Consider the following 27,758-nt stretch of genomic DNA (forward strand, 5'->3'; position numbering starts at 1 on the left):
GGAGCGGAGAGAAAGTGGTTAAACCAGAGGGGAGACCTCTGCCCGCCTGCCTCATTGTTTCTCTGTCTGAATGCATTTTGGGTTATTTTAAATCCAGTACAGTAGCCTCAGTCTGTTTACTCATAACCTACGGTGAATGTCTTGTATGCTGCTGTAGAGTTTAGTGATTTAACCACGCTCCATTTCCATATTACAGAACATATAATATTCCATAATAGCACTTGTGTTGTAATTGAATGAATGAGAAACTGTTATTAGAATATTTATTGCCCCAAACAAGTTGATGTGTGCAGAAAGAAACCTTAACAACCTAGCAGTAACAGTTCACAGTTCATGAATAGCAAATGAAAGTATCAGAGATTAAAGTCAAAGTGCTAGTAGTCAGTGTGAATAGTGCATTTGGCTGGTATCCCTTTTTATTAATGACTTGAACTTGACAGAAACTCTGTGATATTAATCAGGGAGTGTATTTAAAACTAGTGATGGGTAGACCTTCCAGAAATCCTCTGGCACACAGGATGTGATCTGCCGCACATTCCAGTACTGTCCAAATCTCTCAGTTGCATGAGCAATAGCCACCGTCGCTAGTAAAGTCAGATGCATTTAAACTCCAAACCAAAGGACCCCAGCCAATATGTAAATTGCTGCTCAATCAGCGTCAATCCTTTGATTTCTCCTCTGTCGCTGAGTGCTACTGCATAGATGGTGCAATACTGCAGTCATGTGTTTTGAGTGAATAGATGTAAGTGGCTTGGTTGGCTTGTGGAAAAAAACAGTTGAGCGGTGGAGTTTGCAAGGGGAGAATGGCCACCAGAAGAATGGCACGAGTTGAGAGGTGAAAAAGGGTGAGGGAATTGGAAATAGGGACGTTTCTGCAAACAACCAGAATTCAGGCTTTTGTCCGGGGAGAAATCTAGTAAGCTTACTCTAGCTTAATGCGTAGGCTAGAAAATAAGAAACACTGGCTGTGGCAGCATTATTATGTTTTTCCTCAAGCCAGCACTTTTCTCCCCTACCCTCCCTCTCCCTCTCTCTTTTTATTTACATCAATGAAGAATGTATGTGCGCAACTGTGCAACTATGCACATGTGTGTGTTCGTGTGTGTGCGTCCAAGAGATAAGCTGGGTAACTGGGTCCGGCCATGCCCTCCAATCCTGTTAGCATTAGCGATTAGCACTGGCCAACAGGTCCCTATTATGAGCGGAGGCTGATTCCACGCCGCCTGACCCCACACATACAGTACACACACACACACACACACACGCTAAGCTATAGGAAGGATTACCACTTGATCCTTGATTAGGAAGCCATATCTGCCTGGAAGTTGTGTGTGTGTGTGTGTGTGTGTGTGTGTGTGTGTGTGTGTGTGTTGTGTGTGTGTGTGTGTGTGTGTGTGTGTGTGTGTGTGTGTGTGTGTGTGTGTGTGTGTGTATATAAGGGCACAGTTGTGTCTATACGTTGACGTACTGTTTGCTGTACACTGCCAAAGCACATTTTAAATGGGCCAACATTCAGTCTCTGTCCATTAGCTCTCTTTTTGCTCTGTCCCAATGTGACTCCACAAAAATCTGCCATTAATCTAGATTGTAAGATGCGTTTTGTCAGGTCTTAATATTTGATAACAGACGTCATCACCTTGAGAGAGCTAGGGAGGAAGGAAAGAGGAAGAGTGTAACCTACTCTGTCCCAGGTATGGGCTTGCCCTGGGCTAGCTTGGTATTTTTAGCCGTCCAGCTTGCACATGCTTTCAAAATGACTAATTATCGGGCGGTGACCCTCACAGACGGTACCTGATGCTACTTCGTACCTGTTTTCCTTCCCCCCCTCCTTCTCCATCCATCTATCCTTGCCTCCCCTCCTTAAGTTTAAGTTTTCAGTGACAGGCTCAGCTGGTTGAGAGAATGCCGTGGGTCAACGTCTCACTTCCTACTTGAACATCCTTATTCTTAATATTTCACATTTCAAATTTATTTTTTCGAGATTTATTTGCTCTTCCTCTGCCCAATTCACTGTATCTTCTAGTCTGTTATATATGTATCACTCCATTCTCTGAAGTGTATGTTCTTTATTTAACATAACACTCTCCTCACCTATGTCTTTTCCTCTCCCGGATGCTTTAGTATTTTGTAATGGTCTGTGTGTTTTCTGTTTACATTTGCTAGCTTATCACTAGCAAGCTCTCCTTTTTGTCTTTCCACTTACCTTCAGTCTGTTTTTTGTCCCTCCATGTCTCCTCGGGTCAAAGACTGTAGACAGAAGGAATTGTAACGGTCGTTCTATACGGTTTCAAATATCATAATTAAATCACTGAATATAGAACATAGTGATTTTTGTGGCTCTGTTTCAGTTTTTCTCTCCACTTCACACATGCAAATCCTGACCTTTTCAGAGTAACCTGCTTAATGTTTGCATTTTCATATCTGCTGTGCAGTGAATAAACCATGCACCAAGGCGCATGTGTGTATTCCCTGAACTGTGTATTGTGCAACAATGGTGGTTCAGCATGAAAGTTTAATAAGCCTTTGGTGCAATGAGAGGAGATGAGCTTTGGATCATAACCTAACCTTTCCTATGCCTCCCCCACACTCTACTGCCCATTAAACACACATACACGCACATGCACACCTCTCCCTAACTAAATATTCATGTTGTTGTTGAGTGAAGGTACATACTTTAGCAGATCCCAGTTACCCCTCTCAACATTCACCCCCCTTTTTGAGCAGACACAGACACAAACCTGTAACATGGACAAACAAAAAATGGAGAGAGGACAGGCAGTGTTGTTTTAGCGCCTCCACACCTCGGTGTGCTGCAGCTTTTCAGGGTGACGACTTGTCAGAGTGTAAAGCAGGGATGAAGAGGTCCACACACACTTCTATTATCTATTTCTCTATCAGCGCAATTGGCTCTTCTCATGTGATCCAGAGGGGGATCAGGCCATGCTCTGATTGGCTGGTCATCAGAGAAAGCAGGGATGGAAGTGGAAGGAAGCTTGACCCCGTGTCCTTTACTGTAGCCGGTCTTCAGTCCTGAGAGGATATAACAGAGCAGCAAGGAAAGACATAGTTAACGACTCTGAAATAGAGAAATGGATACAACATACCACGTATTTGGCAGTGAATTACACGAAGAAGATTGTTCTTAAGCTCCTGTTGTCTGACATAACATGCCTCTGAAATGATGGCTAGACTGTGCTAATGGTCTAGCCATCATTTCAGATGTGTCCATCCAATACTGGAAGCTGGGAGGTTTGAGACAGAATGATTGAAGGCTTATGGGTTGCGGAAAAATCAACCAACCCATTCCATACTGCACTTACTCACTGACTGCCTCTCTTTTGTACAAATAGCCAAATGCCCAAATCGTATTTCAGTTTCCTGTCTTGTGAGACGCCACCTGCAGAACTTATAAATCTGGTTTTGGCTTGTGTGGCCTCCTGTGCTCGTAAAGGCTGTCCAACATTTTATATGAGCTGGCTTAGTTTGGATTTTGTCATTCAGGGCCAACTAAAACAATTAGCAACCATTTGTCTTAACAAGCCTTGATTTAACGTTTATATGAAATATAGCTTAATGGAACTTTCTTGCTGCTGCTGTTTCGTGTCTTGTCACAAGTCTGTGAATGTGTTGTCCACTGCAGTGTTTTAAAGCAAGCCTGGTTGTCAAGAGCAGGTATGCAACATTTGAAACACCTACAGTAGCCTGAACAGTTGCCAAATATGAAGCTGCCCATAGCTGGCATAACGCCACTCTTCTCCCTGCTCTCTCTCTTTCTCTCTCTCTCCCTTACCATCTTCCTCCCATTTGCTTCTATGGCCTTTCAGTGTCTGTTTTATCTCATCTGTCTCATCTGCTTTTCTTCCCCTCACGTTTTCTTCTTATCTCCTTCTTGCTGCCCTTCTCTCACCCCTTTCTCTCTCTACATCCACACGTTTTCAGTGCATGTCCCTTTCTTCTCTCTCATTGTCTTTTATGCAAACACACTAAAACACACTCACATGTTCTTCACATCTTTTCCCGGTGAAGAAGTGCTCTTGTTCCCAGGCAGACTGGGTGGTCTCCTGTGGGGGAGAGGGGGAAGGAGGGAGGGAGGGAGGGAGGGAAAGATTGAAGAAGTTCATATGCTCGGACTTCAGCAGAGAGAAATAATAGCTGACATCCAAAACATGTGTTACTGTGTGAGTGTCTTATCTCCCTGTGCTTTCATGTGTTTTTATTTATCATTTTTTATTTCCTGTATAGACTGCGCGATCCGTCTTTAATGCGTTCGCTGGCATCCGTCTCTTGGAAACTGTCCCGTGTGCAGAATGCATATTTATAGTGCAGTGTGCACATGTGTTTCTCTGGACATGTTTGGTATATGCGATAAAGGAATCTGCTCCATTTTTCCTTGTTTGACTGTGGGCGTTCCGGGGGATTGAGGTAGGGGAGAGAAAGTCTGACTGAAATTGAAGGGGGGAGGAGGTTCGTGAAGAGGGAGAGGGAAGGAATAATGAGAGGGAGAGGGAGAAAGAGAGGAAAAGGAGGCGGTGGAAGGGAGGATAGCGAGAGAGGGTGAGGCGGCAGAGGAATGTGTGAAAAGACCAAGGCAGACATGTCAGGGAACAAATTGAAAATGCCAATTTCACTTTAGCCCCCACCAGCTCAGGCGCTTACAGGCCAGCCGCGGCCTCTTATTCCATGTGTAAATGAATGGTGTCCACAGAATAACTCACAATCACCTCTCTCTATCCTCACTATTTCTCCCTCACCCTTGCTGCTGGATCATCCTCTCTCCCCCTCTTTTCCCTATCCACTTCCCTCACCCTTTTCCACCATCTTTTCATATTTCTGCTCTCGGCACTCCTTGTCCCAGAACACTCCACCTCTGTTTTTCCGACCCATCAGCCATTCCAAACGTTCTCTCATCTTTTAACCATCACTTGATGCTTTTCTCCCCTCTTCTTTCTTCACTCTGTCCAGTTTTATTGGTGCTTTTCAGATTGCTCTTTTATAGTCACCTTCAACCTTACCTTCCTATATGACCCCACTGCAGTAAAGTTGGCCGTTGTTTGTCCTTAGAAACCAGGTTCACTGGCCTTGAAGGAGAAAAATAATCATGATGATCTAGGACTGTAACAAAAATAATAATCATTTTCATTTTATAATATGCTGTGTATAGTTGTTGGATGAAAAATGACTAGCTATCTCCCTAACTTTATGAAAACGTTTTCTTGTTTATCGTTCTGCTGGCCAGCTCCCAAGTGGAGTTACTCAGGGGTAAAAGTTTCCTCTTCAATAGTTCATGGCTACTAAATAAATAAGGGCACCAAAATGTGCCTAAAAACCTTTTTTGAAGAATTTCCCCCTTAAAATATACTCCGAGAGCAAAGTAGTAGTTCTTCTGAGATACATGGAGACATCTTCCTTCATTTGGATATCAGCATCTCCGCCTTGAGGGCCTGCTGAATGTAAATCATCCAATCGCGAAAAAGTGAAGAATGAATTAATCAGCCATTCACACATTGTGACATTGCCGTGTCCTCTCATTTTCTTATCTTCTCTATGCACATTTTCTTGGTACTTTCCACCCCTCAAATACATTTCCAATTCACTATTATTACAGATGTCAAGATAAATCTCACAGTATCACATTGGAGTGGTGTCACATAGTGGCGAAGTTGTAGCTAGATTCAATCTGTGAGGGCCCCATAGCCTCAGGCTCAGGGCTTTCACATCGGATTTTATCACCACTCCACAAGAAGAGAATAGTCCTGCTATCTCTCAGCCTCGGGTCATGGAAGATAGTGACCATACCAGGGGTAGTAAGACCGACTGGACACCCTTTGACTGACAGAGGTATTAGGTTAACGTGGCCTATCTCAAGTCTGACAAGCTCACACTCGCTTGCTATATACAAACAGTTTTTTATTGTATTGAAAAGTAAACTAGCGGATGGAGTGGTTACTAATTCATATTGTGTCTCAGACTGTGGGATGTGGGGTTCTAGATGAATTAGTACTGAGATGATTGTGTGTTTACCTCAGTGTTTGGCTGATTAGTGTTTGTGAGAGACGATTGGGGAGGCGATGTAACTTCTGCAGCTGCATTTTATTTGCCGGTGATAATCGTCATCGATAATTTATTTGTTCGGATGTTGGGAAGGGTCTCACAAGAGCTCTTTCCCCTTTTATTCCTTCGGTTAACACGGCGCCATCACATCGCCGCTTTTGAAGCTTGTTGTCTCATTTAAAGCGATTCCATTAAACTGATTATGCCGACGACGAGTCAATTACGTTTCAACTCTTATTAGTTCAGGATGCAAAAATGAAATTAGATGAGAATATTATTGTTGGAGATATATTAGGCTTTTCATTCATCACTGGAATGGAATGAGTCATACAGTGATGGGGATTCCAATCTCTTAATCAACTCTGTGCTCTGCCAGGCAGCGGCGGATGTGCTGCGTGTTAAAATCACAATATAGCCTGTCTCTCATCTTTCATTTTTATGGCCCTTCAACTGTGTGAGCACCGCAGGGTATGACATAACTACACGCCACTAGCTGAACTGAGATAGCTCTTGGTATTGGCAGATTTGTCCCTCTTTCTCACTAATTTAATATTTTATTAAAAGACCGAGGATGTCTTACAATGATGTTATTGGTGTAAGAAAATTATTGTTTGAGGTACCAATATGTGACTGTGAATGCTAATATTGATGTCGTTTTGTATTTCAGTATGCCTATGAAGGCAATGACATCAGCGACCTGCCCGTGGATTTGTCTGTGGTTTGGAACGGAAACTTTGTCATCGACAACCCCTACAACATCCAAGGTGAGTTAACGTGGTGACTAACATTGTCGACCATTATTGTCTCAATCTGCATGAGCAAATAAGGATAAGATAGTGTTATTATAATCAGTATGAAAGTATTCTTAAATCTCGTCATGTGTCTTAACCTTTAACATGAGACATTGTAGTCAATCAATCCCATTTCAAAAGCTGTGTTGATTTGTCAGTTTTTTCTTTTTCTTTAATCTTTAAATAAGTCATGGCTGTTACAGCATCTCAAAAATGTAGGATCCAGGACCTGCTAGGACTTATAGATACAGACGTTTTGTGACTTACAAAAAAAAAACCCAGCTCCAACTGCATAGTAAATCATTTATATTGTGACCAAAATCCCTTGGCCATCCCACTAATTTATATTCTTTGTCTGTAAGGGGCTCCAACACTGTGAGTGTATTTGTGTGCGGGAGACTGGAATAGTGCTCCATTCAGCAGACTGACTGATAAACCAGTGTCAAAATGACCAATTTATACGCAGGCATTCTCTCTGCAATGGAACATTAGATTTCAATCTGTTGAATAAAGTTGGGGATCTACAGTTTTTGCGTTCTGCAAAGTCACGAGGCCAATAGGTGCAGTGTTAAGATCAGACCAGAGGTTCTCGACACAATTCAAAGTCCGATTTTAGGCCGAGAGTAAAAAGGGTAGGCAAAATACATCCATCACAATGTTGGTGAAGAAAGCAGCTCAAGGTATTGGTACTTTCCCCAAACTAAAACTAAAAAAATAGATTTTCTCTCACTGGTAATCACCAACTTTGAGATATTGTTACTGATAAGGTTCATTCTTGACCTTGGAAACAGTATGCTTACAAAACAGACTGTAGTAAGATCAAAGTCGACTGATAAAGATTGTTCATAACATTTATTTTGTGTTGCACCTCGTTTTCAGCTCCACGTTAAATAGTAAAATATCTTGAGAGAGGGATGTATTATTACAACCCTTTTGTGCAATTTTAGGTTGACAGGTAGAATTTTTAACATTGTAGGCACCACTGTATCCAAACCCACTTTTAGACACTTTATTATTACCATATGTACTCTAATGTAAAACCACAACTCGCCCTGCATACAAAGGACCAAGAGGATAATGATTGAACACATACACATACCCGCTGTGGGAGAACACAATGAGATCATGTCTGTTGGATATAATTACTGGTAGGACAGTCTGTATAGGGCTGTCTCCATAATTATTGTGGCCTGTACAGCACAGCATGGGTCTGTAACATAATTCTCTTGCTGTGAAGTAAAGTAACATCATCTGCAGCCACCACTGCGTTCGATACGGCCTGTTGATGACATGCACAAGGAGGTTTTTTTTTACAACAGAAGGAGCTGCGTTGTTTGGTGCCGTTAGTTGCTCTTTGATGGTTAAAGACGCAGCGAAGAGATTTCAAGCAGTATCTCAGAATAGAAGATGTTACATCTCTAAAGTCTGTGAAGCAGCGATCATTGCCTTTTTGTCAGTAATGTAAGGTAACGACGCAGAGTCCCTTTGTCCCATTTATCGACGTCAGTCCCTGTAGTCCAAATGTACCGAACAAGGTAATGAAGTCTCAGATTTCACGTATTCCTCAGGCCGCTGGCTCTGACTGATATGTTATATGGATGCGTTTGTAACCTTTACAAACATAAGGAGCCCACTGTAATCCACAATAATGGGATGTTTATATTCATAGAGCCAACATAGAAATTATTTGACCGTTGATAGTTCTTCCGGAGACAAAGTGTGTCTAATGAGCATCTGTTACATGCATCAGTGTCTATGTGTTGTGTGTTATCCCTAAGTGTAAATCTCCCAAAGTGCAACCGGAGTTGACCTACAGCCCATAGATTCCTCTCCCGGTCTATCTCTCCTCACCGCCTGCCCCCCCTCCCTATTTCACAATCATTATAATCATCTGGTGGAATGTGAGCGATGCTCGCTTGTCTTAAATACTGATATGTTAATGTAATTACAGAGGAGACGTTTAGCCAGTAATTGGTACAGGGTTGCTTTAAAGCTGCTCCGTGACCAATGGGATTTGGGGATGGAATAGCAGAGAGAGAGAGAGAGAGAAAAGATTTCGCTGCACAATTCCTGAGGCCTTTGGGAAATATTGCCTTAACTTAACTTAGTCTCAGTGACATTGAAGAAGTTTTTAGAATTTTTTGTGTGGAAGTTGAGAAACAGATTTTCCAACTGCTCTACCCCTCAGGTTGTGTGTTTACCCAGTCAGCATGTATTGTAATATTCAATACAAACTATATTGGTGTTAAAGTAACTTCATTTCCTCCCTATCCTCATTCCACCCAATAATACTTTCTCATTACTTCAATTTCTGTCCCTTTCTTCTTCTCTCTTTACCAGCCCACCTGTATAAGTGCTATGCCCTGAGGGAGAGCTGTGGGATGTGTCTGAAGGCAAACCCCAGGTTTGAGTGCGGCTGGTGCGTACAGGAGAAGAAGTGCTCCATGAGGCAGGAGTGTACTCCTCCAGAGAGCACTTGGATGCACGCCACCACAGGAAACAGCCGCTGTGCACACCCCAAGATCACCAAGGTAAGGCCTGATAGTAACGACACATGCTCACCACGTAACATCATATAGCAGCTCAGTATGCCCCCGAAGCCGAGCAAGGTAACACATTCCTACCCGCACATATGTTCCTGCAAGTACACACTTTCACCTCTTTAAGATGGATTGAAAGTGCACGACATGCAGCAGCACACACCATAATGTAGTTTGTGTATAACAAACAAATGTACCTTTCCAAAGCTATAATACCATACTTTTATTCAAGATTAGTTTGAAAATAAATTTGTAAAAATGTGTTTTTATATATATATATATTTTAGGTCACTACATAAATAAAAATAAAACCTCTTGGAGTTAACCCTGTCTTTCGTCAAAGATTTTAACTGACGCCGTCGCCTCACACATTAACACCCAAAGGTCTGTGAGGCCGGGGAACAGCCCACTCTAAAATAAACATTGCATGGCGCTGCTGAATCCAAGTTGAAGAAAAACTCTTCTCTTACCACTGCTAAAGTTAAAGCAGACACTTTAGCTGCTGTTTGGTGTGCGTTGCCCAGCAACTCCACCTCCAAAACAACAAACAAGTCATGGTTTTATTCAGGGCAGGGGTCAGAAAGGAGGGGGGTTAAAGTGACAGTATGCCTTTTGTAACAGGGTTGTGATTATTTCTTGTTCAGCAAACTTTGAAACTGATTTTTTTAGACACAAATCAAAGCAATGCCAAAGTCAGCTCATTAGTAAGTTTTATAAAAAGAAAGAGATTAGAAATCCCTACCTATGCTGCGTCATTGTTTGGCCTCAGTGAAGTGAAGGGGACATCATAGGAGGAGAGGCGGCAGGGAGGACAGACAACTTAGAAGCCATCACCATGACGGCAACCACAACACAGATGGGCCGGCCAGGAGGAGGCAGTTCACAAACACCCAAGACTGAACACACTGACATGATTAGAGATGATGACTAAAGACACACACACACACACACACACCTACACACCTGAGGAGGCAGGGAGGTTGGTTGTCTGTAGTGTATGTGTGTGTGTGTGTGTGTGTGTGTGTACGCGCGCAGGAGGGTGACAAAGAATCAGAGAATGTGCAATTGTGCTAATTGTGTCCCACACCATGGGCGCAGAATGTGTGTGCGCATGTGTACATCTGACAGGCTGGGTGAGCCAAGGCGTCTAAACACCATGGCGTTCCCATCTGTTGCCGCCGGGTAACCGTGGCGGTGGTCCTCGTCCGACTGTGACCCGGGTCAGCGTCCCCACAGCTCACCACTGGGACTGACACACACATGCACGATCTTGCGAACAAACACACAGAGCCCGGTTTGAAAGCCATGCACCGCCGTGTGAGACTCGTCTTGAAGTTCGACCCTTTTGCTCGTTCTTTTCCTTTCCTCCGTCATTCCTCCTCAAGCTTTTAACTCTGCTTTTTTTTTTTTCTTTAAATTGAACTTTCTCTAAAATAATACGAATCATCATCTGAGTCAAAACGAGTGCCATTGCTCTCTTTTTTTAAATGAGTGTGAAATATATGTATGGCTTTTAATGCATGCCCATTTTACCGATGCAGATTTGTATGGCTGGAGCCCTCAGTACTTTTCCTGTGTGACACGGGTTCGTCTCTCTGAATGCGTAATGGAGATATTGGATAATTGGGGCACTGGCACATAGATAAATCCATTCGCTAATGCTCTTTTTCTCTCTCTCTCTTTTTCTCTCTCTCTCTCTCTCTCTCTCTCTCTCTTCCTGCCCGCTTCAGTTATCTCTTTGAAACAAGCGTACAGAGGCAATTGGGTTTTGTGTTCGTGTGTGTATATGTATGAGAGAGATGGGGGGGTGTATGAGGTGGTGTGTGTGTGTGTGTGTGTGTGTGTGTGTGTGTGTGTGTGTGTGTGTGTGTGTGTGTGTGTGTGTGTGTGTGTGTGTGTGTGTGTGTGTGTGTGTGTGTGTGTGTGTGTGTGTGTGTGTGTGTGTGTGTGTGTGTGTGTGTGTGTGTGTGTGTGTGTGTGTGCAAGCAAGCATGTGCTCTTGCATGCATATTGAGGGGTAAATCCTGGCCTCAGGGCAAGATGTTGGTGGCAGTCAAAAAGCAGGCGTAGCTTCAAAAGCAGTAAGAGGAGAAATGTACTGCAGGTTTGAGAAAATAGAAGAGACAAAGAAGGATAGAAAAAGAGAAGAGACACTGGAGGAGGCGTTATCACCGAGCCGCGCTACCAGCCTCACCACCTTCTCTCCACCTTTGACATTTACAGTGTGACATTAATGCCAAAAGATCATCCGCAGGTGACAAAGGAAATCTCTCCCTTTTCTTTCTGTCATTTCATCATTTAGTTCTCCCAAAGAGCATCACATCCACCACACAAATTGAATATTACTTCACTTCTTACCATCCGTTCAGTCAAATTCCTCTTTTTTTAAAGGAAAAAAACTCCTTTTTGGTTTATTCAGGCTGCTTTGTTAATTTTTGCAGCATGCTAGCTGTTGTGTGGCCATCAGCTAGCAGATTAGTCGCTAAATTATTTTGGGCCAGAGAGTGTGTATTTGAACGGCCGCCACTATGTGACCGAACACACAACATGCAGACACATAATATACACATACACACAGCTATCCAGAGCTTTCAAAGCAGCAAGCGTTGAACCCATTTTGGTGTCATTTGCAAGTGTGCTATTGCCCATTTAACGTTGTTCAATGGTGTGCAGTTGGGTACCGTTCCACTAATGACTCTGGCACCTAAGCGCTGTTCTCCAAACACTGCAATTGATGTTTTAGGCTCTAAATGATTGGTTTTAGACCAAGAATTTAGCTGTTAGGCTGTTGAAGTGCTATTTTTTATTGTGCTGCATTTTTTTTTTGTCTCTGCGCTGACATTATGCACTAAGATTAATTAGTTCTCCTTTCACAACAAGCAGACACACAGTTTGTGTGTGAAAGCATACACAAACACACCCGAACAAGCAAAAAACCCTCCGGTTCCCACAGTCAAACACACACACACACTCTGAAAGGCCTACATTCAGATATGAAATGTTTAAAATCAGTGATAAACATTAAGCTACAACTTGTATGGTATAAAAATCAGATTCACAGCCACACAGACAGTGAAACACACGCACACGCGCGCAAACACGCACATACACACGCACATACACACGCACACACACTGTTTGGCGCTGTGTCCCAGTGTAGTGCAGCAGTGTCCTAGTAGTGGCCTTGGATTCTGCCTGGCCCTCCATCATCCATCATCTCCTGCCTGCCTTCTCCTAGGGGACAGGAAGAGCATTACAGCTAGCCCTTAGAAACCAATTAAAACAACACAGGCGATGTGTGTGTGTGTGTGTGCGTGTGTGTGTGTGTGCGTGTGTGTGTGTGTGTGTGTGTGCAATATGGCACACTTCTGTGTTCTGTTTTTTGCTTCTTTGCGATCTTTTGTATATGAGAAATTGTTTTTTGTGTGCTCTAAAATCTATCGGATATTGCATGGAATCGTGTCAGCGTGCGAGTCTTTCACAGCTGGTGTACTTGCTAAAGGCCAATGATTTCTCCTTCTTGTATTGTTAAGCTGCAATATTGGCCTTTGCCAGACTTCTTTATCTCTCGCTACCTCTCTATTCTGTTGTCACTTCCTTTTCTTCTGTTCCTTGTAACCTCTGTCCCTCATTCCCTCGTTCAACAATTTTTTTGTGTTTCCTTTCCTTTATCAACCCTCGATCCTCTTTCATTTTCCCTTCCTGTCCTTCTTCCCCTTCCCTTTTCATCGTCCTTCATCTGTCCTGCCCTTCTATCATCTTCCCCTCTTCTTTCCTCATCTGTCAGCCAGTGTCAGGAGAGATGTCTTTCTCTTTAGAGGTCTGTATTGTGTTTCAGAGCAAAACTATCGGTCTCACAGAAATAATGAAACAAGCCAGTGCTGAGTAAATACTTAGCTTTTTATATAAACATGTTGAGTCACAGGAATATAATTGGCTCCAGTGTCTTCAATCATATAATTTTTCACTTGTACACATATAAACATTAAGTGGTTTAGACTTTATATTATCCCTCTCATTACTCACTTCATAACCTCCATCGATTTGTTTGTGACGTTTATTTTGTCTGAGTCTCTCACATCTGAGATAGACATCAGAAACCTTAGGCCATGTTCGGATCATCTCTTTCTGTGTCCCCTGCTTCCCCCCTTCCTCCTCCTCCTCCTCTTCCTATAACTAGCAGATGCTATCTGTGCACTGCCGTTCAGCCGGCCACAATAGGCCTCACACAAAGCCTCCGACACAACGGGACAAGTCGGAGACGAAGAGGAAAAAGGGAATTTGAATGAGTGTGGAGAAGAGAATAGAGCGAGTGTTTAGGGCTGGTGGCTTTTATCAAAAAAGGGCTTTTTGTTTGTGTTGGTTAGTTGGTGATGTAACAACTTGTGTGTGTGTGTGTGTGTGTGTGTGTGTGTGTGTGTGTGTGTGTGTGTGTGTGTGTGTGTGTGTGTGTGTGTGTGTGAGTGTGAGTGTGAGTGTGTGTGTGTGTGTGTGTGTGTGTTTTGATAAGCCAGTGCTTATAGAGACAGAGAGATTTGATTACCATATCTGAAGATTCTGACTGGTGCACAACTGTGTGCCACTCACTCTTTTGTCTGCAGCTAAAATATAAGCAGTCAGGCACATTGTCAAAGAGACAGCAAGTGAATTAAAAAGACAGAAGTCCGGAGAGGAAGAGGGAAAAGGGCGAGGGAAGGAGGAGGGATGTTCATCTGAGGCCTAGCTGCTGTAAGATAGAAAACACTCCTTAATTGTATCACTGTGGCATTTCAGTTCTGGCCTGCATGACACTGGGCTTTGTTCCCATTGTGTGTTTCTGTTAGTGGTGTCCTGAACACCTGTGGCTTTTACTAGCCTGCCACCTTTTCTATAATGATGTTAGACTGGGGAGCTTTGTCAGGCACCAGGTGGGGAAATAGAGCTGTGGAGAGCAGCTTGAGAGAATGGAGATAATTTATATGTGAGACAGTAGATGCACATAAAGAAATTGTTTGATTTTTTTTTGGGGGGGGGGAAGTCACTTATTCTATTTCTTGCAGAGAGGTAGATAAGAAGATTGATACCTTATAATCTTATGTTTGAACAGTAAATATTAGAATAAGTTACACATGCTAGAAGGCCAAGTTAACCATCTGATGTGGTAGCCTCATATTCACTTCATAGACATGAGAGTGGTATCGAACTTACTCATGTAACTCACAGCAAGACAGCGAATTAACATATTCTCTAAAATGTCAAAATGTAAATTTAATTCTTCATCCCTGTTTTAACCTGTTCCACTGTTCCTCATCTCTTTTTAATGTTATAACAGACAAATATATTACTCAGAAAGCACGGTCACACTATTATTTATAACTGAAGAATTTTCAACCAACATCATTTCACTGGTATTGATGCTGCTAGTGGGTTTGCCAATAGAGGATAATTCAATTTACATGGTGCTTTGACTTAAAGTTTGACTTTGGCCAAGTGTGACAAATTAACGAAGTATTTCAGCAAGCTGGCAGCACAACAGATTTTGCAACAGCACACAAATTAATTTGGCTTTTCGACTTTCTGGTGTGACCGGAACTGTTGCTAGCGCGCTATCATTGGTTCACCAACCGGTTCTGGCACTTAACCCCCATCTCTGTTCTTGTGTGCTATTTATTGACTATAACTGTATTATTCTAAGTATTCTATCCATACTTATGGGGGAAAAGTCTGGCTGATGGAAACTTAATCAGTGATCATTTATTGTATCTTTCCTTTATGGCAAGCCAGGTCAAAGTGTGACCTTACCCACAACCCCACTCCATGACACCCAACTATCAGCTTTCTCTTAGCCCCTTCAACCTCCTCGCACCCTGCTGCGACAAAGGACCCAGCCCCACCCCACCAGGTTCTAATCCAATTAGCTTTAGCCCTAATTATGCTAGTAATGACTGATTACCGAAGGGGCCATTGTCTGCGTCGTGGGCTGGATGAATGGGCCGTGATTAGCAACCGGGCTAGCCTCGGGTAGCCATTAGCACCTCCGCACACCTTTTGCAGACCTCTAGGGAAAAGTCGGGGAGCAGAGGTCGCTGTGCGCAGTAATTGTGTTCAGTAGATTAATCGTCGCAAGATTAAACGAGAGATGTAAGTGAGGGCTTGATGGGTGGGTCCAGGTTAAGTGTGTGAGTTGGCAGGTTGTGAATATGTGACTGAGTTGAGGTGGAGTTAATGGTTCCAAGGTCATTTGTCATCTTACTTAATGAGGTAGCAACTTAAGTATTAGATGCATTTGATAATGGGAGATGACCATAAGGACTTAAGTGAACTGTCATTCATGCTGACATACAATTCATTTACTATGATGTACTGCTTTTGATTTAAATCAATTGTCCCATGTGTTTTTCTGGCTAACATATGTCCTCTCTAATTTGTTCTTCCAACCAGTTGACTCCGGAGACGGGGCCCAGGCAGGGAGGGACCATGCTGACCATCATGGGCGAGAACCTGGGTTTGCAGTTCAAAGACATCCAGAGCGGAGTCCGCATCGGCAAGGTGGCCTGCAACCCTCAGGAGGACCAGTACATCAGCGCTGAGCAGTACGTTGACACTTTCTCTGTCTTCACTCCCACCCCTCACTCACAGGCTCATTGTTTCCGAGACTCTACTCCCATGTCGTCTTTGTCCAATATTGATGTTACACTGAGTGCTTAGCACAACACTGCGACTCTCTCTCAGCCTTCTATTTCAGTAAAAACTCCACTGGTAATGCAGCTCTTTCCTCTTTCAAACAAAACCAATTCCTTACAAGCAGGCTCCTGCTGCGTTTGGTGCAGTCCATGTAAATCTGACAGTAGCTGAGCAGAACGTGGAACATTACATATCACTAATAATCAGAAAAATAGCTCAATCAGAATCGAATTACCTCATGTAACCAACAATTAATTTTGGCCCACTCTGAGAGAAATGTAATGACATTTGAAGTGGGTGGTACATTTCTTCTAAAAACTGCACGGATGAAAGCTTGTCACGTGAACTCTCCCTCTGATTAAATTATGTTTACTGCTTTCCGGGAAATTCTGAATCACGACGGGAGAGCCGCGGATGAACTAGTTCATTCTGAGAAAAGCTGTAAACAATCATAGCTCCTTGTTCTCTGTTGAGCATGACTGAACTCTTTGTTTTAACTAAAAACAGGTCATCTCAGTGCAATATTTTTCTTGAGCAATATCATGGGAATCATAAATTTAATTTCATTAAGAATGTAAAAAAAAAACTGCAAACCACAGCCAGTGTGACGCCGGCACTGCACTGTTACAGTTCCCCAGAAAGATCTGGGCCTTCTAAGAAACTACATGATGAGTAACACACTCTTAATTTATGTTGAATTCATCCAGAAGCAGAGAAAATACAATTTGGGACGAGGCGACATCGGGGAAGCTCGACACAGCTTGAGCTGTCCTCAATATTCTATTTCCAACTATGTAGCTGTCATTTGTACACAAATGATCCATTTGCTGAGTTTTGCAGAACAGTCCCAGCAGATTTTGTTTTCTCTCTGCCCCCCCTCACTAAGAAGGAAACTAAGAAATGTGACTTTGATGATTTGACAGCCACGACAACAGAGGGCTGTGCTGCTTCACCAGCGATGACAGGTGTAGAAACATGATAGTGACACGTCAGCCTTTATATGGTTGTATTCACACACAACATACCGTTTTTACACTAGCCTGTGTAGCTATGGAGTAATATTAGGTGATCCTGTGTTAACTTTTCCACATCCAAAAGCACCAAGGTGTCTACGTTTAACCCCGTCAACCTCACAATGCAGCATTGGCCTGTTGCCATAGCACCCGCAGGAGAAGGAAAAATGAGGGCGCGGCTGGCGGTGAGGCTGTCATGCTAATTAAAAGTGATGTCAGCCATACGGTGCCATTAGTGGCTCGGTTGCTCTTGTCGTTATCGTGACCCTATCGGATCTGCAGCACACGACTAAGGACAGGGTTACGGGACTGACAGCCCAGGTCAAAGGTCAGCTAGTGGAGAGAAGGAGGTGCCCTGACTGTTGGGCAAAATGTAGACACATATGTTCTCGCTCTGGCTGTCTCATTCTCTCTGCTAACACTTGTACTTGATATATTCACACATTCCCTGTTTCTGTGACTGGAGTGAAAATTAATTGCATGAAAATGTAGCACTTCTGGTCCTTTTTAGTATTAGTAGGCCTGTCATTCACCTCCGTCATTCAATATTCACCAGATGGATTTGATTCCACATTTGGAAAAGTAAATGATAGCCAGTTGTGAAGAGAAACAGAACCTTATTAGTAGTTTCTGTGTGACAATTTGGCACATGTTTGATTTTTGAACCATCACATTCCACCTCAGTTATTTGATTTAGGAGGGTATAATTTATAATGTTGTCGTCGTTACAAATGCAGCATGCACTTTCTGTCTTTCTAACCACGTAATAACAGCTCAATGTAGCCACCTGTCATCTGTGCAGTAATGAGGCAAGTGGAGTCGCAGTTTCTGACTGATATCTGTCCAGCATTTTAATGACTGCCCCTGTCATAGTGGGAGACCTGGGAATAAATGAAAGGGAAAATAAAAACAAAAGGGAACACACCGCATCGGAATGTGAATTTCATTGTCGCCGCAGTTGCCATGGTCACCTGCGGGGAGGATGGAAGCAGGAGAGTTAATAACTCATCTCGGGGAGGGAGGGAAGCAGAGGAGATGTGTAGGATATGAGCTCGTTCAATTAATCAGCCTCTCCCACTTTAACCCCCTCTCTCTCTCTTACGCTCTCTCTCTCTCTCCCTCTCTCCTCTGCACTATTGCCCTTTCTCTCTGTCTCATTCGTTCTTTCTGGCTAATTAACAGTCAAGTGTGTCTCCAGTGGGTGAAACATGAAGGAAGTGTGTGTGTGTGTGTGTGTGTGTGTGTGTGTGTGTGTGTGTGTGTGTGTGTGTGTGTGTGTGTGTGTGTGTGTGTGTGTGTGTGTGTGTGTGTGTGTGTGTGTGTGTGTGTGTGTGTGTGTGTGTGTGTGTGCTCCCCGTAGGCTACATTGCCACTCCTCCCCTCATTCAATCATTTCTCCAGTGGATTTTCATTTGGCCAGCCAGCTCCCAGGGCTAAGTTCTATAGTACACCCTAATGCAGACACACACACACACAGAAAAACTCCACCCTGTCTTAGCACTGCAGATTTCCACTCATAGAACATTTGGTCTGATTTTTGTTATTTTTCTGAATGAGGCTTCAGAAACAGGTTATTCTGAACTATTGGAATTTTTTTCTGACTTGGAAAAATCACCTGTTCTGCAGATTCCGCTGCTGTCCTTCACTTGCTCCCTGTTTGGCCAAGCGTCTTTCATCAGAATTGGCTTTCTCATTTATAAGCCAACACCGAAAAGAAAACCTTGACATGTATGCATTTGTTTTGGTAGAAAGATGATAAACTCATCTCTCCACCTCTGTGTTTCCCCTTTTTTTCAGGATTGTGTGCCGGCTGAATGATGCAACAGGTTACAGGGTGCAGGAGGCTCAGGTAGAAGTGTGTGTTCGGGACTGCATTCACCCCGACTACAAAGCAGTGTCTACCAAGGCCTTTACCTTTGTGGTAAGTGTGTGTGTGTTGTAAGAGCGTTGCTGCTAAGTTACAGCTAAAACTAACCCTTTTTGGGATTTTTTTAAAAAACTGTATTGGACATCTCTTGTCCTGTTGAAAATCTGCAGCCGATATTTATTCCCCTGTCCTCTGCCTGTGTCCCTCCATAGTCTCCGTACTTTACCCGTGTCGTGCCGTCCACTGGGCCGCTGTCTGGAGGAACGAGGATCACCATTGAAGGCAGTAATCTCAACGCAGGCAGTGCTGTATCTGTGAAAATAGGACTTCACCCCTGTCGCTTTGAGAAGTGAGTCAACCCAAATGACTTTTAACATTTGTTTTGTTAGCTCATATTTGATTACAATACCACTTTTCACTGAAAAGTTATACTGGTTTAATACCATGGAATTAAAGTGGTACCAAATAGTACTTAGAGTACTTAATTTGTTACAATACCAGTACGAATACCAATTTTTTCAAATAGAGACTTTTTTTCATTCCATATCCATCATGTAAATGGAAGTGTTTAGTTGCATAAAAGTTTCAATACTACTTAGTACTGACTTATTTTGGTCTATACCTTAAAGTATTTAGTACCGATACCCAGCCCTAGTATTGATAGAGGCAAATTTCAGTGGGAAAATGGACAGTTTAAACTTCTATTGCTCTGTTTTGGAAGCAGGAAATATAAGGAAAAAAGCTTTCCAAAAAGTGGAGAACAATGTGCATAATGCTGTCATGTCAGAAGATGTCAAAAGTTCTCTTTTCTGCTTATGCTCCTCTGTAGATCATTACAAAGCATAATGATTTCCCCCACTCATCTTTTACTTCTGCCATCTGCCATCTTTTCCTGTTTCCTGTATTTTGATAATTATAGTTATTCCCTGTTTTAAAAAAAGAAAAGCACCTTTTTTTCTTGGTTGCTGCCTTTGATTTGCTGAAGGCCTGAAAAATGCTAGCGGCAAGAAGATGACCTGCAGTACTGTAATTCACACAAATTGTGAGAATGACAGTGTAGCCTTTCTGTTGGGAAGCTGATACCATTGTTCAGTTGTGCTGTGAATGACTTAAGTGCAAGGCCCACATTTTGCCAGAGATATGACTAGAATTTGGAAGGAATTATATGGTGTTGCATGTAATTGGAAACTCACATTTTTCCTTGCTTTGAACTCGTGTTTGAAATACTTTTTTATTATTATTTATACTTTTTGTTTTTAGAATAATCTGCCACTGTTATCTTACATTGTCACTGACTCGGCAAGAGATTGTGCCAAGATCTCAAGGAGAGGAGACAAGGATCCAATTTGATATGACTCTAATTCGTTTGAGCTGAGGACTCAATTGTTTCTTTGAGTTCCTGGCAAAGTGACAGCGAACTGAGCTCTGGACTAAATCCGCTCACGTATGGTGTCTGGCAGATGGCAGAGAAAAGAAACCAAGCTGAAAAAGATTCTCAGTGAACTAAAACAAGCACCTATGTACTGAAAAGAAATTTCCAGGAAGAAGCTTAACTATTGAAGGTGAAAATTGGTAACACGGATTTTACATTCCTCATACATTTTTTTAATTGTAGCTGAGGCCCTATTCCAAAGTTTTCCTTGCTTCTTTTTCATTTTCTCTTTATAAAACACATTTATCTATTACACTGGTGTTTTTATTATACTGGTTCCCTTCTCTCAGGCAACAAGTGACAGGTTAAACTAATGAGCTTGGACCTATCAAGTTCTTTTTTATATCATATCAAAAGAAAAAGTAAAGGCCAATTTAAAGCTCTGAAGCACATCCCGAGAAAGGTGAACATAATAGTCTTGGCCTTTCATTCACTGAGCAGCAATAATAACCTTTATGGCCAAAGTAATGAACTGGTTGAGTCCATCTCTTTTAATGTGTCTTTGTATTCAGTGGGGCCTCCGCTTTAATCAAAACCTATTTACCCCAAGTCACTCATCCTCTTATCTCCGTCTGCAACCCCATTTCTTTCCTTCTCTTCTCTTTCTCTCTGAATCCCCTCTTGGCTTTCTTTTGTGTGGTCGCAACCTTGTCAAAAATACGTACGCGGCACCACGGGCACTCCTCTGCAGCGACAGTGTTGTGAGAGCGGTTGCCATGGAAACGCAGCACTAGTGGAATGTGTATTCTTTTCCTTCATATCTACCTTTTGTTTTTTTTTGCTTCTTTCTTCGTTCCTTCTTCAGTCCCGTTTCAGGTAGAGGACGCTGTCGAAATCGCCTCCTGGGAGACAGCAGGGATGTGTCCGACAAAGACGCCCGATTCCTTCGGTCTTTGCTTTTCTTTCACCGTTTTTTCACCCGGTATCCAAACCCAACCCCACCCAATCGCAAACCGCGGGGATAAAATAGGTTTCCACTCTCTCATTCTCTCCATCATCTCCTGTCTTTTTGCGTATTTCACTTTCACAGCAGATAACGGGGGAAGATTTGTGTACGGATCAGCTTGTTCTACTCATGTTCAAAATGTCACACTGCGCCGCCTGCCATCATGCCTGCACAATGCACACACACCATTTACTCTGACTTGCGGTGCTCTGTAGGATGTTGGTAGACGACGACTGACACAAAACACATACTCACACAATGTTAATCTTCTTCTACCTGCGCACTGCATTTATATGCAAATGTAGTCTTCCAAACAGACAAAGCACACCTGCTCAACACACTGCTGTCTCACAGATAGCTATCCTCCCGCCGCTCGGTCAGCGGTGTCTGTAAGGGATGGTGGAATAAGCCACTGGAGTGGAGCGCAAAGTTTCTGGCAGCGGTACAAAGTTTCCCAGCAGGTCACAGCTGGCCGCCTGTCTGCTACGGAGGGAGTTACATCACACAGAGAGACGACCAGCCTGATCTGCCACTTCAGATCTATCAGCCAGAGAAAGCGCAGGAGGGAACGAGAGACAGACAGACAGATAAAGAGAAGGAGAGAGAGAGAGAAATAGGGAGCGAGAGAGAGCTTTGAAGCCCTCTGTGATTCAGGCTGATGAAACCATGGCTGGACAGACTGAAAGATCTCGGCCTTGTTGATAGGCAACTGTGTCACAGCTATGTGTGTGTGTGTGTGTGTGTGCGTGTGCTTTTTTGTCGCATCTTATAAATAATTTATGAGTTATTTAAGGGATGAATATGGTTTTTTGGGGTTTTTTTTAACAGTGTACACCCTTCAGTTGTTATTCTGTGTCTGTCAGAGTCAGCTCCCAAATACTCAAAATCCTTTTTCAAGATCTTATGGCACAGATCCCTGGAGCACACAGTCCACTTTAAGAGAGACCATCAGCAACCTTTTTATGTAACGTTTCTCTTTTTCTCCTGTCCTCATAACTTCATCTCCTGCTCTTCTAGGCGGAGCAACAAGGAGATAGTGTGTGTGACTCCGTCGGCAAACCTCAGGTACCACCCCGGTCATGGTGGACATCAACTCTGCTGAGCTGAGGAACCCAGAGGTCAAGTTCAACTACTCTGACGATCCCACCATCCTCAAGATTGAGCCCGACTGGAGTATCGCCAGGTGAGGACGCAATACGGGCTTTACCCTCAACTAGTACGGTGCAGCAAAAAATAACCTTTGAAGGATTTTCTATGTTGCATAGAAGCTTTCAGCTACCACGACTACATGATTGATTAATTCTCGCTATTTCATGCCTTGCTTATGTCAGCTCTGACAGTGAATCAAGGTGAATAATTCATAGGAAAGGTTTGCAAACTAGGAAATATCGGCATAAATTGGTGTATCTTTTAAGCTATGCTATGCCATATAGCTCATTCCATCAGTATCATTTTAAAATGTCATGTGATTATATCATTATCTATAATTCACATCAACACAGTTTTTGATCTGCAATTCTGCTTGATGTAGTTCTATAGAACAGATACAAATGCATCAATACATTATTAATACCTGGTGGTGGATGTGCTAACCATTAATGCCTTCAAGGAGCATAGTCAACTAAAGTGAAATATGAACTCTCTGTAAAATGTGATAAATGTATTATTTCGCAAGCATACGCCCCGGCTGGGTCGGGAAGAGAAAAAAACTAGCTAAACATTCTTCTCCGTTTCACACAGTTTTTCTTTTCAAAGTAAATCTTTGAGAGCAGAAGCAGCAGTAAAGGAGGCTCCTGAAGCAGTGCACTGCTACAGTTGATGAGTTGCAGCAGAGATGTATCTGTAAATATTACTTGTCTTATTGAAATGAGACTACATACCCACAGGAAGATTTCTTGTGCAAACACAAGCTGTGTTGTGGAGGGGAAAAAAAGGAAAAAGCTTGGAGCTACCAAGTGCTAATGGGCTCAATTGCATGACCTAGAAAACTCTACTACTCCTCAGCTCCGAAATGAAGCCAGCACACACACACACACACACACACAAACACACACACACACACACACACACACACACACACACACACACACACACACACTTTTGACTGTCTCATTTACTTCAAAAATATGATTCCAGGAACATGTCGTGAGTTTTTTACAGTATGTTTTTCTCTTGCATTGACTTATAATTATCAAAAACAAGCTAGTATTCAAATTATGCGAGAATCCCACAAAATAGCCATGGAGGGATGAACAAAAAAGTACATAACTTGCACAAGTTGCATGTCTTAGTCACAGCTCGGAGATCGTCTTTAACAGAATCACTGTTCTCCTTCAGTTCAACTCTGTCGCCTTTAGAGAACCTCTACATTTCCTGCAGATATTTCATAATCAAAGCCAATCAAGAAAGCAAGAGGGGAGTCATATCTTTTGGGTTCCTCTGGCTTGAAAACATTATTTTCAAGGATTTTATTTGGGAGTGTCACCTATTAGGACAGCCCGCATTAGATTTTTCCACCAGACACGTTGTCTGTTCAGACAGTGTAACAATCCACTTCTGCATCATCGCAGGTGGTTGAGGTGAAAATGGAAGCCGTGTTTAAAAACTCTGCAGGGAGAGCAAGTCTCTCGTCGTGCAAAAGAGGTGTGAGCGGATGTGAAGTCTCATTTGGAATGGCGTGAATAAAGTAGTTGAGGGTAGACAAGGGGAAAGGAGAATGAAAGAGTTGGTTCCAACCTTCGGCTTGTGTTTGGTGTTTCACTCAGAGATCCCAGAGGAGGAGGTGCATTGTTATCCAGGCAAATCAAATTTTTATTTACCAAGCTATTTTGTCACCGCGTCCCCTTTGGTGACCCTTTTGAACGATTTTAAACAGCAATGAGCCTCCCTTGTCGAAAACACAAATCTGACATGACTCAGACTTGTTCCCCTCACTTCAGGAAGAAGTTCTTGAGGTAAAAACGGTAACACATGGATAACACTGTGGATTGCGTGACTCTTCACTTTGTGTAGTACAGTGTGTAGTACACCACTGAAGTGTACACTGTGTGGAAAGGATCCTTATCTTCTAGTGTCTACATATTGATACAGATATTTACTGCTCTTGATCTACTGAATGTTCACAGTTTCCTTTACATGTAAGCAGCTCTATGTTGTTCCACCAACAAAGGTGTAACTTTATGTAAATCTCCTTTGTCTGATCACTTTTCACACTCTATTCACCACTTCAACATCTGCCAGGCCTGGGACTGGCCTTAGAAACCGGCTCCATCTGGCCTCAGAAAACACAGCCAAACCTTTGGATGTTGATGTTTTGTCTTGTGGGAACTGTGTCCATGTATATTTACATTTTAGGATGCTCTAGTTCCATCATGGAATGGATGTAATGTTGGCTGAGTAGATCACAAGTCCTCAGCTGCTACTGCTCAGAGAGAAAAAACACCAAAGCCTCTGAAACAGCTGATAATGTAGAAGAGCTTTCTTCCAAGGCTTTACAGCACATGAACAATGACAGAATATGCTCTTTTTTAGTGTATCATTGCCTGTATGAAACCTAGCAACATACCAGCCAGCGTATCGTTTGCTGTTTGTGTTCATTGGTGCCAGGGGTGACTCACAGTGGCACAGAGGCCTCAAGCTTGGCCTTACCCCACTCCAGTTTTTAGGTTGTATGTTAACTTATTTAGCTGCTGTCAGAACACCTCACATCAGATAAAGTTCAGCCTCTCAGGCCAGCGGAGGCTGTCAAAGAGGCATTGTGGGGGAATAGGACTCTCCCCCATATTACCCATCTCTCCGCTGGTCAGCGCCACATAGACCCGAATAGGTCACAGGTGTAAAGGTTACGGAACACGTCAGATCAGTGACAGCGGTGCATTCGCTGAGTGAATCTTGTGCAGAAAAATACTGCAGTGCAACTTTAATACTCTCTGCAAATATCTCCCCTGGCTTTTCGAGAGGTGCTGAGGAGAGGCCAAAAGCTTTGGCTCTCAGAGGTAATGCTACATATTCGCTTATTCTTCCCTCCAGCCTCCATATCGGTTTAAAGCAGCTTTTAACATTCATGCAAGGGCTTTAGCGTTTCTATCATTACCTGAAAATGGGATTCCGTGAATAAGCAGGCAGAAGGTTATAGCAGGAGTGAGCATTAATGGTATGGTGCTTACTGGAGGGGCCTCTTCTACTGATAGGACGGCTATATAGCGTTTGCACTTGGACCCTGCATGACAAAAAAAGCTCAGCAGGAGGTGGATGAATGTGTGACACACACAAGTGCACATAGAATTGTTAAAATGTTTCCAGTACTATTGTAGAAATTTTATTTTTCCTGATGTCTTTACAACAAGTGTTGCCATTTCTTTTTTTAGTGGAGGAACCATGTTGACCATAACTGGAACCAATCTGGCCACCATCAAGGAGCCCAAAATGAGAGCCAAGTATGGAGCTGCCAAGTCAGAAAATGTAAGTGGTCAGATCCAGACACCCACACATACAGTTTTTATTGACAAAACAAAAAAAAGCAGTGACTTGACTTGGCAAGTGAGACGGAGTGAGACCAATATAGACACACAGGTGTCTCTCCCTCTCCCTTTCCCTCTGTCTCTGCTGTCTCCCTCTCTGTGGAAAACTCATTTTCAGGCAATACACACACTCCTGGGACACGCAGACACAGGCGCACACACACCTGACCCGTCGGTCAACCAGCCAAGGGCCCATTTTCTGTTTGTTTTTGATGTTGAATTTCCTTTTAGCAGTTTAACCTTTGAAATGTCAACCAGCAATAAAGCGGCTCTGGCAAATCCCCCTCTCTTCACCTAGCACCACGGGGCTTAGCTAACCTTTCTCCCGCTCCTCGCTGAAAGTAAAAATATCCCTTCCGTTTCCTTTGTCAACCTCTCTGCAGTCATTTTTATTCTTCTTGGTTAATGTTTATGTTGACCTATAAACACAGTTTTGTTCCCTGCCTTTGTGATTTTGCACACCCTTTGTGTCTGAGGGTGTTAGTATGTGACATATAGAACCTAATGTAAGGCTATAACACGCTGTGAAACTATTCAGAGGTCTCTTTAGCCGTGCTGTGTTATTGTTAACAGCTACCGGCTGACCGCTCCTGTTTTTTTTTCTGTGAGTCATTACGGTCTAATTTGTTCTTCGGTGACTGATTTTAGTGTCGAACCCCACAGGGGATTGCCAGATGATATCAACACTGATTACAACACTGATGCTATTAAGCCAGCCTCTTCCTCATTATGTGATTACGGAGACATGTAATCACTCATATCACATGAACCTGTTTCAGCCGTAAGAGTAATTATTTTAAAATGTCCTTTATTTAAATGTCTTGCCAATACTGCCAACAAGGTTGTAATGTTGTCTGATAGAAAATGAAATCAAACTTAATTCAGCTCTTAAGCATATTTTCTTCATATGTTCTAATTCCCTCATTCCTTTTTTTTACTTTTCCTCCCTCCTTTCCTTCTTTTCTTGCTGTGTGTACTCTCCCCTTCTCTAGAACTGCACGGTTGTCAACAACACCGTGATGGTGTGTCTGGCACCCTCTGTGGCCGGATCTGACAAAGGCTTCTCGGAGTCGGGCAGCAGTCCTGATGAGATCGGCTTCGTCATGGACGACGTGCACTCTGTGCTGGTGGTAAACGAGACTTTCAGCTACCACCCGGACCCCGTGTTTGAACCTCTGAGCCCCTCGGGCATGCTGGAGCTGAAGCCCAGCTCACCACTCATACTCAAGGTAAATTGCCTTGTGCTCTTAGCACTGATCTGTTTTGGCCTTGTCTCTAGCTAGTTTTGCTTTTCTCTTTTTGTGTTTCATCCTGTCTCCTTTCTTGCATCACCTTTCCCATTGTATTTCTGATGTCTGTCCTCTCCCCTGTTAAAAGTAGACCAGGCATTGGTAGGGGGAAAAAATGATTCATACGTCTGAGGGAATGATGTCAGGTTGGAGTTTTTGCATCAAAGCTTTTCATCGAAGGTTACTCTGTAAAGGTGTGGAATAAATGTCTTAAAACTCACTAGGACTCCAGGACAAAAGAAGGTTAGCTGAGTGTTGGAGCTCAGTTGACACACTAGAAGAGCAGTAAAAGCAGATAGCAGCATACCAGTGATGTTGAGTATTGTAGGCAACATTAAAAAGCTCAATCTAACAAATAGTTTTTTAGAAAATGCTGCGGCGATCTATCAGTCAGCATCCAACACAACCGATAACAGGCTGACAGTTGTTTGAAATGATTTGCTGGAAACATTTCTGTACAGACTGTTGGCCACCTCCTTCCTCTTTCTTTGAGTTTTCTTCCAACACAGCCGTCTGTCAGATGTGCCTCAACCTTGAAAGGTGGTATTTCTTCGCCTGCTTTCTCCATTGGGGTTTGGAGACATTTAAGAAATAAAAAGTATCTGCCATAACGCCTCCTTTAAAATCAGGTGCAAAGGAAAGTCAT

General features: G+C 42.9%; 1 protein-coding gene across 1 annotated transcript in view; it reads left to right on the plus strand.

Moving 5' to 3' along the window:
* Positions 1–27,758, plus strand: part of LOC129105266 (plexin-A1-like) — a 186,626-nt gene that overhangs the window by 133,672 nt on the left and 25,196 nt on the right. The window contains 9 exon segments of the mRNA XM_054616196.1: positions 6,719–6,815; positions 9,183–9,373; positions 15,803–15,954; positions 18,856–18,979; positions 19,138–19,274; positions 22,321–22,356; positions 22,358–22,486; positions 25,671–25,764; positions 26,816–27,052. Of these exon segments, the coding sequence (XP_054472171.1) occupies positions 6,719–6,815; positions 9,183–9,373; positions 15,803–15,954; positions 18,856–18,979; positions 19,138–19,274; positions 22,321–22,356; positions 22,358–22,486; positions 25,671–25,764; positions 26,816–27,052 (1,197 nt within the window).

The sequence above is a fragment of the Anoplopoma fimbria genome, chromosome 17, assembly GCF_027596085.1.
Source record: "Anoplopoma fimbria isolate UVic2021 breed Golden Eagle Sablefish chromosome 17, Afim_UVic_2022, whole genome shotgun sequence".
NCBI lineage: Eukaryota > Metazoa > Chordata > Actinopteri > Perciformes > Anoplopomatidae > Anoplopoma > Anoplopoma fimbria.